The 11,498-nt window shown below is 42.1% G+C and overlaps 1 protein-coding gene across 1 annotated transcript in view; it reads left to right on the top strand.

Annotated features, from left to right (window-relative positions):
* Positions 1–7,548, top strand: part of USP30 (ubiquitin specific peptidase 30) — a 51,897-nt gene extending 44,349 nt beyond the window's left edge. Inside the window, exon 13 of the mRNA XM_088457260.1 lies at positions 5,994–7,548. Coding sequence (XP_088313386.1) covers positions 5,994–6,258 — 265 coding nt within the window. The 3' untranslated portion in view covers positions 6,259–7,548. The remainder of the gene's footprint in view (positions 1–5,993) is intronic.
* Positions 7,549–11,498: the final 3,950 nt, after the last annotated feature.

The raw sequence follows: 11,498 nt of genomic DNA on the forward strand, positions 1-11,498 counted from the left end.
CGTTTTTCAACTTCTGGTGGACAAGTGGGGTCTTCCAGAGATCGACATCTTGGCACACTGGCACCCGTACACTGGCACAACAAGTTGCCGGTGTACGGGTCTCGCACAAGAGACGAAAAGGCGTCTCTGGCGGATGCTCTGTCCGTCCGGTGGACGTTCCGGTTCGCTTACCTGTTTCCTCCGGTTTCCCTTCCATGGGTAATCCGGAAATTCAAACAGGAAGGAGGGATCCTCCTGTTGATAGCTCCCGCGTGGCCCAGATGGTACTGGTTCTCAGACTTTCAGGGTCTGTCCGTGGACAGTCCTCTGCGGTTGCCGCAACGACCAGACCTTCTGTCACAGGGTCCTTGTCTTCACCCGGACCTGACTTGGCTGTCTTTGACGGCGTGGCTGTTGAGACAGCCATGTTAAGGTCCAGGGGGTTTTCCAGCTCTGTAGTGCGTACCATGTTAAGAGCTCGGAAACCGTCTTCCGCGAGGATATACCATCGCGTGTGGCATACGTTCTTCCAGTGGTGTCGACCGAGAGGTTATGCACCGCGGGAGTTTCGTCTGTCTCGGATACTCGCCTTCCTACAAGCGGGACTAGACCATGGGCTTCGCCTTGCTTCTTTGAAGGTACAGGTTTCGGCCCTGTCTGTCTGGTTTCACCGTAGGATTGCTACAATCCCTGATGCGCGCACCTTTATGCAGGGCGTTCTGCGAATTCAGACGCCTTTTGTTCCACCTGTTGCGCCTTGGGACTTGACTGTGGTCCTGAGGGCTCTCCAAAGACCGCCGTTTGAACCACTGGGCTCAGTGCATCTTAAATGGCTAACAGCTAAGACTGTTTTCCTTCTGGCCATAGCTTCGGCCAGACGTGTTTCTGATTTAGGGGCTCTTTCTTGTAGACCCCCTTTCTTGAGTTTTCATGGGAACAGGGCGGTGTTACGCACTCGTCCTGAATTTCTTCCCAAAGTTGTTTCCCAGTTTCATGTTAACGAGGAAATAGTTGTTCCGGCTTTTAACTCACCTGGCCTTTCAGTGGGTGAGGCCACTTTGGATGTTGTGCGGGCCTTGAGGACTTATGTTGACCGCACTCCTTCGTTTAGGAAGTCGGATGCCTTGTTTGTCCTCTATGGCTTCCGTAAAAAGGGTTGGCCTGCTTCAAAGCAAACTTTGGCAGCCTGGATCCGTATGGCTATTTCTGAAGCTTATCTTCATGAAGGCCTGCCGGTTCCTCCTTCTGTGAAGGCTCATTCCACTAGGTCTGTGGGTCCTTCGTGGGCAGCTTGACGTGGTGCCTCTGCAGTCCAGATCTGCAAGGCTGCTACGTGGTCCACTGTCCATACCTTCGTGAGGTATTACAGGTTTGACACCTTCGCCTCTCAGGATGCTTCCTTCGGGCGGCGGATTCTCCTTTCAGCACAGGAGCGTCCCCACCCTTAAAGGATACTGCTTTGGGACATCCCCAAGGTATCCTGTGGATACCCTATGGACCCTGAAGTAGAAAATATGAGATATGGTAAGAACTTACCTTTGTTATCTCTATTTCTACGAAGTCCATAGACTTCGTAGAAATAGAGATAACAAAGGTAAGTTCTTACCATATCTCATATTTTTTTTTTATTATGTTTATTGAGAGAACATTCTTAAATTATTACATTACAATCTCTGGAATAAATGCAATATTCCTGTATTCATTCATTTCCACAATTGTCACTTCTAGATATTTTACAATGATCTAAACCCCCAACTATCTACACTGTATGCGAGAATTCCAAGGGGATGCATAATCCTAAGGACCCATAAATGACTCAGTAAAATGCCAACCCATAAAAATCCAGACCCAAAAAATTATTTTAAAGTAATAATCAACGATGACTACTCTGGGGACTACTTCATCTATATTTAATAATGGATAAATAAACATGTATGAAACATCTTGATCTGGCTAATATCCCCATATACACAACCCGATGTGTGTCTAGAGATGCTATGAGTGGAACTTTTTTCAAGATATTTTGTCGATGTTCCAAAAAAACGGGTATTGAGTGTACATATGGTCTGCCACACACACATGCACTCAATAACGTACACCACATAGTTGGAGTTGCAGTTTAAGAAACCATCAATGGAGAAAGACTCCTATAAGACTGTCGACTGAAAATGTAATATTTTTTGAGCCACGTTCTTCCAAGTCATACATTTATCTCTTCTACATCTAAAAAATACTTTCAGCTTCTCTGGTAAAAAATACAGATGTTCTTTTTCTTTACCAATTATGTTTTTCTCCTTGTTTCTGATAGTATGTTTACAAAGGATAGAAATACTAATAAAAGTACTATGTGCCAATTTTTGTTTTAAATTCTCCAATCTCCTATATACAACTTTTACTTAATTTCCTGTCAGTGGACCTGAAACTGGATCCACTTTTAGAATGGGTGTGTTTTTCTGTATTTTCTTAATTATTGAAGCATGAGTATTAAACTGTGTGAATGGACTATATCCTTCTAATCTTTCACTATCTGAACTATTTGTTTAATTCGATACCTTACAGCCCAACAGATATTTTCTATTTTTCTCGTTGGTGTCTTCAAGTGCTTTTTCGAAAATATGTGTAGAATACCCTTGTTCTTCAAAGGCTTTGTATACTTTCTGCATCTGTTTTTGGTAATTTGTTCATTTGGAGAAACTGGCTTTTATGGATATTGTTACACCAGGCTTCCAAATGGCTACTACTATATTCCAAAAAAAACATTAGAATCTACTTTCTTTTAAAAAAGGTTTAGGTACAAATCTGTTCATCCATGGCCAGCAGCGCAATATCCAGGAATTGTATGTGCGTTTGACTCATAGTGCTCATGAACGTAAGACCATATGTGTTGGTGTTCAAATAGTCAATAAAAGTAGTGATCGAAGTGGTGTCTCCATCCCAAATGAAAACAATTTCATCTATATATCTGCCATAGAGTACCAGGTTCGCCCCATAGCTTCCGTCCCATATGAGCTCTTGCTCTAAGGAGCCCATATATAAATTGGCGTAACTTGGGGCGAACCTGGTCCCCATGGCAGTCACCTGTGTTTGTAAATAAAGTTGTGTCAAAAAAATAATTGTGCTCCAAAATAAATACATTTTATAGATGCTACCACAAAGTCACGTAGTCCCTCCTCCATATTAGGATGATTTTCTAGATACTTTCTTACTACCTCAAGTCCTTTCGTGTGAGGGATATTGGAATACAAAGATTCCACATCACAGGTGAGGAAATAGTAGGTTTTCTTCCATTTAATATTCTGAATCATATTTAAATATTGTGTAGTATCCTTAATATATGATTTTAAGGTGACCACGTGACCCTGTAGGTATGTATCCACAAAATGTGATAGGTCGGAAGTGAGGGACCCTATCCCCAAAATAATTAGAGGCCCAGAGGGTGCAGTGTGGGACTTGAGTATTTTGGGGAGGTGATAATAAATAGAGGGACTACAGGATAAGTGACAAATAAAGTTTCCCTGGAGATTGCGCCGCTGGCGAGGGCATCATCTAATAAGGTTTTCAATTTTGAGTAGGATTATAAGAAAGTTTTTCATAGAATAAAACATTCCCTAACACTGAAGATGCTTATTTTAAATAATCACATGTATTTTGCAATACAACACCTCCCCTTTTAACAGCCATCTTTATTGTTATGTGATATTATCTAACATTAGAGATTTTAATGCCTTCCTTTCATCAAAGGTAAGATTATCCTCCGGGGAGGTTTCTCAGCTGTCTCACATAGATTTCTAAAATCATCCATAGTCATTTTATAAAACCCTTCTACACAAGGGCCTTTAAATTGTAGACGATAAAAATCAGACTTTTTCCTAAGAATTTGGGTTTTCTTTATAGTATTGTCCCTCTAAAGCCAATTCCTCCAACATATTAATAGCTTCCCTATCATCCTCATCTAATAAAATTGGCACCGTCTCATCTTTTTTATGTTTCAATTGTTTTAATTAGAAATATCTTTTTCTACTTAGATTTCTGGTGAATCGATTTAAGTCAAATTCAACAAATTAGGTTTTTTCGCTGGGGCATATTTTAAACCTTTGCTAAGTATAGCTTTTTCTGTGTACTTGATTCTTGATGACACATTAAATATGCCTTTCATATTTACATTTTTCTTAGACTTTTTCCTCATCCTATTTCTTCTTCTTCTGCATCCTCTATATCCCTTTATTCTTTTTGTATTTTCAAATTAGTTTCTGTTTAATCTGTTTTGTCTCAAAAAAAAAATCATCCGCATCTGCCGGTGGTTCTTTTTGTAACTGGAGCTTTATTTTAGGTCTGGCTCCCCCTTTTTGTATAGTTCCTGGAGAGAAATAGTCTCTCATACCTGTTTTTCAAGTGCTCTGCCCACCGCCCCGGGACCGGTGGACAGAGTCCTTAAAAGACAGCACTGCTTCCTAATAGCTGTTGATACGATGCTGGGAAGACTCCCATGAAAGGGAGGATCAAATTCTAAGGCCGGTAACTATTTGGAACACTTGCAGTATTTACAATTATAGCAGTATCTACAGATCCCCTATGGAACAAAATCAGTGAAATTGTTTAATTGATGGCAGACTGACAAAATTTGAGCCGTTAAACAATGTTTCATGGGATTCCCAAAAACATGTTAATTCTGATAAAATAGTGCTACAGTTTATCAACAAATAAGGTACTGGACACATTTTGTCATGTATAATAATATTGTATGGTTATGAGGCATTTTTTTATTGTGAAACAAATTTATATGCAATTTGTTAGTATTAAATTAACTATTTTGTGTTTCTGATTTATACAGCGGTGTCCTGACTGATATTAATTTCTGCCATCTCACAAATATCTTGGTGATAGTATTATTAGCGCAGAAACCGTTTGGTTTATTTTTTGTCTCAGTTTCTTAGATCAGGCTTATAGTGCATACACACAGTCAGATTTTTCTAAAGATCTGAACGATAATGATTTAAAAAATCGTTCATATCTGAAGGAAAATCTGACATGTCTGAACGATGCGCGTTCCCGATAGTCAGATAACGATATCTGACATCTGATGTGTTTGCAGTCAGATTTGGACGATTCCATTAATTTTAATGCAGTCAAAAATTTGTTCATAGTTCAAATCGTTCATCGGACACATCTGACAAATCTGACTGTGTGTATGCTCCATAAGCTTTACATATCAGCAACCAGCAGAATATGCAGGGAGTTGAAGTTAAACAAACCAAACGTCCTTTGCTGCAATTATCATTCTGTATTGTGGTGGATATTTTCATTTTAAATGAAAACATCCCAGCTATGTACTAACTGTAACTTGCAGGGAGAGTACTACCGCTAACTGTTCTTCCTGCAAGTTACTTTTCCAACATATTTCAGCAGTTTTTCCTTCGGGACAAATCTGAAACTGCGCATGCGTACAGTGTCAGATTTTGTGCCAACAGGAGGCTGCAGGAGAGGGATCGTAAGAATCCCTCTCCTGCAAGATTGCCTCCATAGGATTAAAGCGGTTTATACTATCTGAGGATGAAGTAAACCTACGGAGCCAAAGTTTGGTACATAGAGGTCAGTCCGTAGTCCCCATTGATAATAATAGGGACTGCGGTCTGCAGAGATAATTCTGCAAACGATTTCTGTTAAATCTCCTGCTTTAAGCTGTTAGCACATAACAACAATTCATAAAGTTATATATAGGCTTACCATACTATCCCCTTAAAGCGGGACACTCATGAATTACAGAGGTTCTGTGGCTGATTAAAGCAAGGTGAAATGCAGGCTTGAAGTCAGCCAGCCACAGAACCTGTGTAAATTCATAAGCGTCCCGGTTTAAAGGGATAGTATGGTAAGCCTACTTGTAGAAACTGCAGTTTTTCTATAACTTGTTAAAAACAATTAGATTTTTTTATAAGACAAAAAATAGCATAATTGTGTATTTCACCATCTAATTTTCCTGTAAAATGATTGATTGTCTTTATTTATGATTTTTCCAGCTCTTCCTCGTATATCTTCCGACTGATGGCCGTCATAGTTCATCACGGAGACATGGATTCAGGACATTTTGTTACTTATCGACGTTCCCCTCCAGGAGCCAATACCCCAAAACATCCAAGTCAGCAATGGTTGTGGGTTTCAGATGACACTGTGCGCAGGGCAAACATACAAGAAGTCCTTTCGTCTAGTGCCTATTTGCTCTTCTATGAGCGTATCCGGTCTAAGCCACGTATTCCAGCATCTGAGACCCGGGCAGAAAAATGAAGAAAGCAAAACCATGACTTCAGCTTGGGCATTTCTTGTCCTCACCGCATATAGGTTGTCGTAATAATCACAAAGAAGTACAAAAAAACAAGTAATTCTGGGCAGATTTGGTTTGGGTATTAGAAACCTACATTTTTCGGAAAAGTGTAAATAGTTTGAAACGTGAACTTGTCACCCATTTATTTGTAGTACATATTTTCTGGTTTAATTAAAGTGTTGCAATAAAAGAATAGCCAATCGTATTCTCAAAGATCCCCACCTTCATTTTCTAGAAGTAATATAACATTTTGCCAGTTTTGATGCATAGAACCAAAGAAAATAATGATCCTATGCACAGCATTTGTAGTTATGGACCACTTATGTAACAAGATACCTTTTGTATAGTTCTTCATAGTGTCCAAATATTACTATACTGGGTCAGTCAGTGTTTACATGCAGAATATATTGTACCTTTCTAGAAGTTACTGTCCACCCTGATTTCTACCGATACAGGATCTAAAAGAAGGGTAAACAACCTATTGCTTTGTAGCTGCTGAATTGCAAATTGTGGCTGGCAGAGCATTTATTAGCACTGTGCAGATGTTTTGTGTAAACTGTTAATTGAACTGGAAGTGATGTTTTATCTGTCTACACCAGAAATTAAGAACCGGTGGCTCTTCAGATGAACTACAAGACCCAGCATGCTCTGCCTCATTATTTAGACCAGGGGTGGGGAACCTTTTTTCTGACTAGGGCCATTTTGATATATATATAACATTATTTGCGGGCCTAGTGCAGGCCACGCCCCCTTCGTGTGATATCACACGGGGACGGGGCAACAATCGCCAGTGATTACAGCAATGCCTGGAGCATCCTGAGGATGCTCCGTGGAGCTGTAAGGGCAGCGGTGTGACCGTCTGAAGCGTCCTAATGACACTCCAGGTGGCACTACTGCATAGATTCTGGCCGCAGGGTGCCATTATAGGCACCCTGCTGTCCAGATGAAGCTAGCAGAAAAAAACTCAGAGGGCCATACCAAATTACTGGGGGGGGTCTTATACGGCCCCTGGGCCTGAGGTTCCCCAGCCTTGATTTAGACCATATTTTCCAGGCAATGTTTTATCCACTGAAGAGTAAAGTGCCAGAACAGATCATTTTCTTGCTGTATTAAATGAACATCCTGTATATAATTGTACATAAGAGATATATTTATTCTTATCTGGACAAATTGTATGAAATTACTTGTAATTTACCTTTGTTTTAATATGTTGTATATATCAATAGTAATAAAGATTATTTTTTTTTTGATTATTGTATTCGTTATATGCTGTAACATATTTGTGTGTATTTTATTCTTGCAATAGTTATGTGATTGGCAGCATTGCAGTTTGGGGGTGGGGGGGAGTGGGAGTGGTATGTTAGTGGCATGTTCTCATGTCGATATGCATGAGGTCAACATGAGAATGTCGACATTCGCCATGTGTATATACGGATGACATGTCGACATAATTAAATGTCAATCTAATATCCCTTGTGGCCCAGCAGTTACTTACCAGGTCCCGATGGCAGCAGCGTCTTCAATGTCTTCTGGGTCCCAGTGGTCATGTGCCTACCAGTTTCGGTGGAGTGATCTGATGCGTCAGTTAGTGTACCTGCCCTAACGCTAGTCCTAACCTCCCCCCCTTGCAGTCTATCCCTAGCCGTCAGCATTGAGAATGTTGACATTACACTTGGCAACATTTCAGATATCGAAATTCTGAGGATGTTGACCTGGTGCCTGTCGATATGTTGAACCATGTCTACATTGTGATGTCAACATTATGAATGTCGACCATGTGACTGGTTACCGTTTAGTAAAGTATACCCACTTACAGCAGTTTGGGGAGAGCTCGAAGGCTCGTAATGTAGAGAAATTTGGACAACGGATACATCAGTGGATGACCTAGCCATTAATTTAAAAAAAAAATGAAAAAAGGAGTGCAACTGCAGCCAGATAGCATTTTCTGACAGTCTCATCCCTTGTGATCGTGCTCTGCCATCGATTATCAGCAAATTTCAAAGGGCAATAAATAATACATGAAAATCCAGGCCCGATTTTTTTTTTTTTTTTTTTTTTCCCTTTTGTATTATGTACTGCAAAATGAAAGTTGTGCTAGGAGGAGCCCCTGTTTTAACTTTAAGGGGTCAATTCCATTATGGGCAAATCCCGGATGAAGGCCGCGATGTGCCACTGGAACGTTGGCAACTATACCTGAATTTAGTTTATCCACATAGGGATATGAACTAAACTATACAATGCCGTTTTCACCATAAGTGTGGCTTATGTGTGCACCTAATTGAATTGCCCCCTAAAGCTGGCAGCACTTTTTAAATCCCCCCCATATTTTTAAAAACAAGACTTTCTTTGAGGCCACAGGGAACACTGGAACTCAGTACCGTGGGGTATAGAGAGAAGCCGGCACTTTAAGAAATTAATAAGTGTGACTGGCTCCTCCCCTTCTATGCCCTCCCTCATCCCCAGTTCAGTACTGAGCCAAGTACTGTAATATTATAAGTGAAGATTCAATGATTTTAGGTTCAGCTTTGGTCTGATAGAGTCGTCCAGTTTGGGCACGATAAAAAGATTTGAATAGAATCCCTACTTGCGCTGTTGCGACTTAAGTGGTCAGTAGTTCTATTGCAGAAAAAAGGGGGGAAGCTGATGCACACTCTAAGTACTAAGAGTAATAAACTATCAGTTAACATGGTGTTATATAGAGGTTCTGAGTACATGTTTGGCCAAAGATGTTTGTCCACCTACCACTTCACGGTGACCTCATCAGGTGGGTCCCTAACACTGACACATTGTATAAATTTATCTAGGACTTACCTGTAATAGTGCCCATTACATGTGTGTACTGCAATGCAAGGATCAATAGTAATTAAAATCACCTGGGGCATGTAGGAGGCGTGCTAGCCCAAGAGAAGGGGTCTCGGACCTTCAAGTGTACCTTAAATGCACCTACATGGGAAAAAAGGGGGGGGGGGGGGGATGGGCTGCACAACCTAATTACAACATTATCAGAGGTGCTTGGGCTAGCACACCTCCTACCTGCCCCAGGTGATTTTAATTAGTATTGGTCCTTGCATTGCAGTACACACATGTAATGGGCACTACTACAGGTAAGTCCTAGTTATATTTATACAATGTGTCAGTATAAGGGATGTTAGGGACCCACCTGTTGAGGTCACAGTGAAGTAGTAGGTGGGCAAACATCTTTGGCCAAACATGAACCTCTATATAACACCATGTTAATTGATAGTTTATTATAAAAAAAAATTATATTTATTATTCTTAGTACTTAGTGTGCATCAGCTTCCCCCCTTTTTTCTGCGACTTAACTGGTACCAGAACTTCCACCTCCAGGAGCTTTGTGATAGCCTGCTGTAGCAGGTGAGGGAGAGCTATCGTGAAGAAACGAAGAGGAGGATGAAACGCAAAATGTATTCGGTAGCCCCGAGAGATCACATTTCAAACCCAAACGTCGGTGCAAGTCTGTGATTACATGTCCCGAAAACGAGAAAGTAGAGCTCCCACCGTGGGGGCCCGGCAGCCCATCATTCCACAGGCTTGTCGACAGGGCTTGGGGTCCTATCGGCGAGAGAAGCACTTCCTTTACCTCTTGCTCCTCTATAGCAGCAGTAGAGGATCCTTTTTCTCGACCTCTAAATCTAGTGGGGACTCGAAAGAAAGTACCTGAATAAGACCTCCGTGGTGTAGAAGCTGATCCGGAGGAAGATGGCAGAAAAGTGGACTTGCCACCCGGGGCCTGAGAAATCCATTTGTCCAATTCTGGACCAAAGAGCATATCCCCTTAAAACAGTAATGCCTCCACCGCTTTTTTGGACTCTGCATCAGCTTGCCAAGAACGGAGCAAGAGAGCGGCAATGGCCGAAGCAGAAATTCTGGGGCTAAGCAAACCAATATCTCTAGAAGCTTCCCCCAAGTATATAGATGATTGTCTACCACCAGAGTAAGCAGATCAGACCTTGGTGTCCCAGCATGCAAGCACCTGACTAACTCTTCAGCCCACCGTTCCTTAGCCTTGTTGACCCAAGACCCCACTAAAGCATGACAGAGAAGTAACCCTGCTACCGTATAAATGAACTTCAGCATAGTCTCTAACTTACGGTTAGAGGCTTCCTTCAGAGAAATTGCTCCAGCCACCCGAAGAGTAGTCTTCTTGGACAGTCTGGATACCAAAGAATCCACTGGCGGGAGAGACTCCCATTTAGCCCTGCTTTCTGCGGGGAAGGGGTAGGAGAGGAAATGTTTAGGGATCTGGAACTTCTTGTCTGGATTTTTCCAAGCCGCCACAAGCTGGACATCTAGTTCATGTGAAAAGTAAGAGACGACTTGTGTTTTGGCAAAAAGGGACGACTCAGTTGGAGACTCCCTAGTCCGTTACCTTAAGTACTTGCTGTACCACAAGAATGAGCGCGTCCAATCCTTGAGGACCCACATCCAGCAAGCAGATCCTCATCTGTCCTGTAGAAATTCTCCTTCCTCTACCTGAGAAGCACTGTCCTCATCAGATTGCAAAATCGCCGGTATAGTGCTCTTTCCAGGTGGTGGCTGTGGTAGTACTCTCTGACCCCGGGAGGAGGACCTCACCTGTTTCCATAGACCGGGTTAGTGTCGGCACCCAGGCTGGTCTGCAAGGCCGATGAGGGCCCCGAACTAGAACCCCGCGCCCTGGATGCTTCCCTCTCTCTGCGTAATTCTGCTAACTCAGCAAAGAGATCCGACATACCTGTCATTGTAGCAATCCACATCACACAACAGAGCCCCCTCCAAGTGAGCCTGAGTGAACTTAAGAGTTACACTTCTTACAGGCATATAATTTATGTGAAGCATTTGAAGCTGCTCCCTTGCCTGTCATGCTTTACACACACAAGTCAATAACAGCAGAACAATCAACCCACAGGCACACAGTGAGAATGCAGAAATTGAGCAGCACAGCAATAGAGTGAGAGGAGTGTCGCACAACCTCCCCAGTAAAAGTTTGTAAAACAGCATCTAGCTGATGCCCAGGGAACAGACTCCCTCGAGGCACAATTCTTGACTGGGGATGAGGGGGGAGAAGCCAGTCACACTAATGCCCCTTTTCCACCAAAATTCCGGGTCTGACCCAGAGTTGGAAGAGAGTTCGTATCTGGATCAGACCTGGAATTTAGCCGGCGCCAACTCGGGATATTCACGAGTCAGCACCGCTCACACC

The sequence above is a fragment of the Taudactylus pleione genome, unplaced genomic scaffold (assembly GCF_031769625.1).
Source record: "Taudactylus pleione unplaced genomic scaffold, aTauple2 ptg000749l, whole genome shotgun sequence".
NCBI lineage: Eukaryota > Metazoa > Chordata > Amphibia > Anura > Myobatrachidae > Taudactylus > Taudactylus pleione.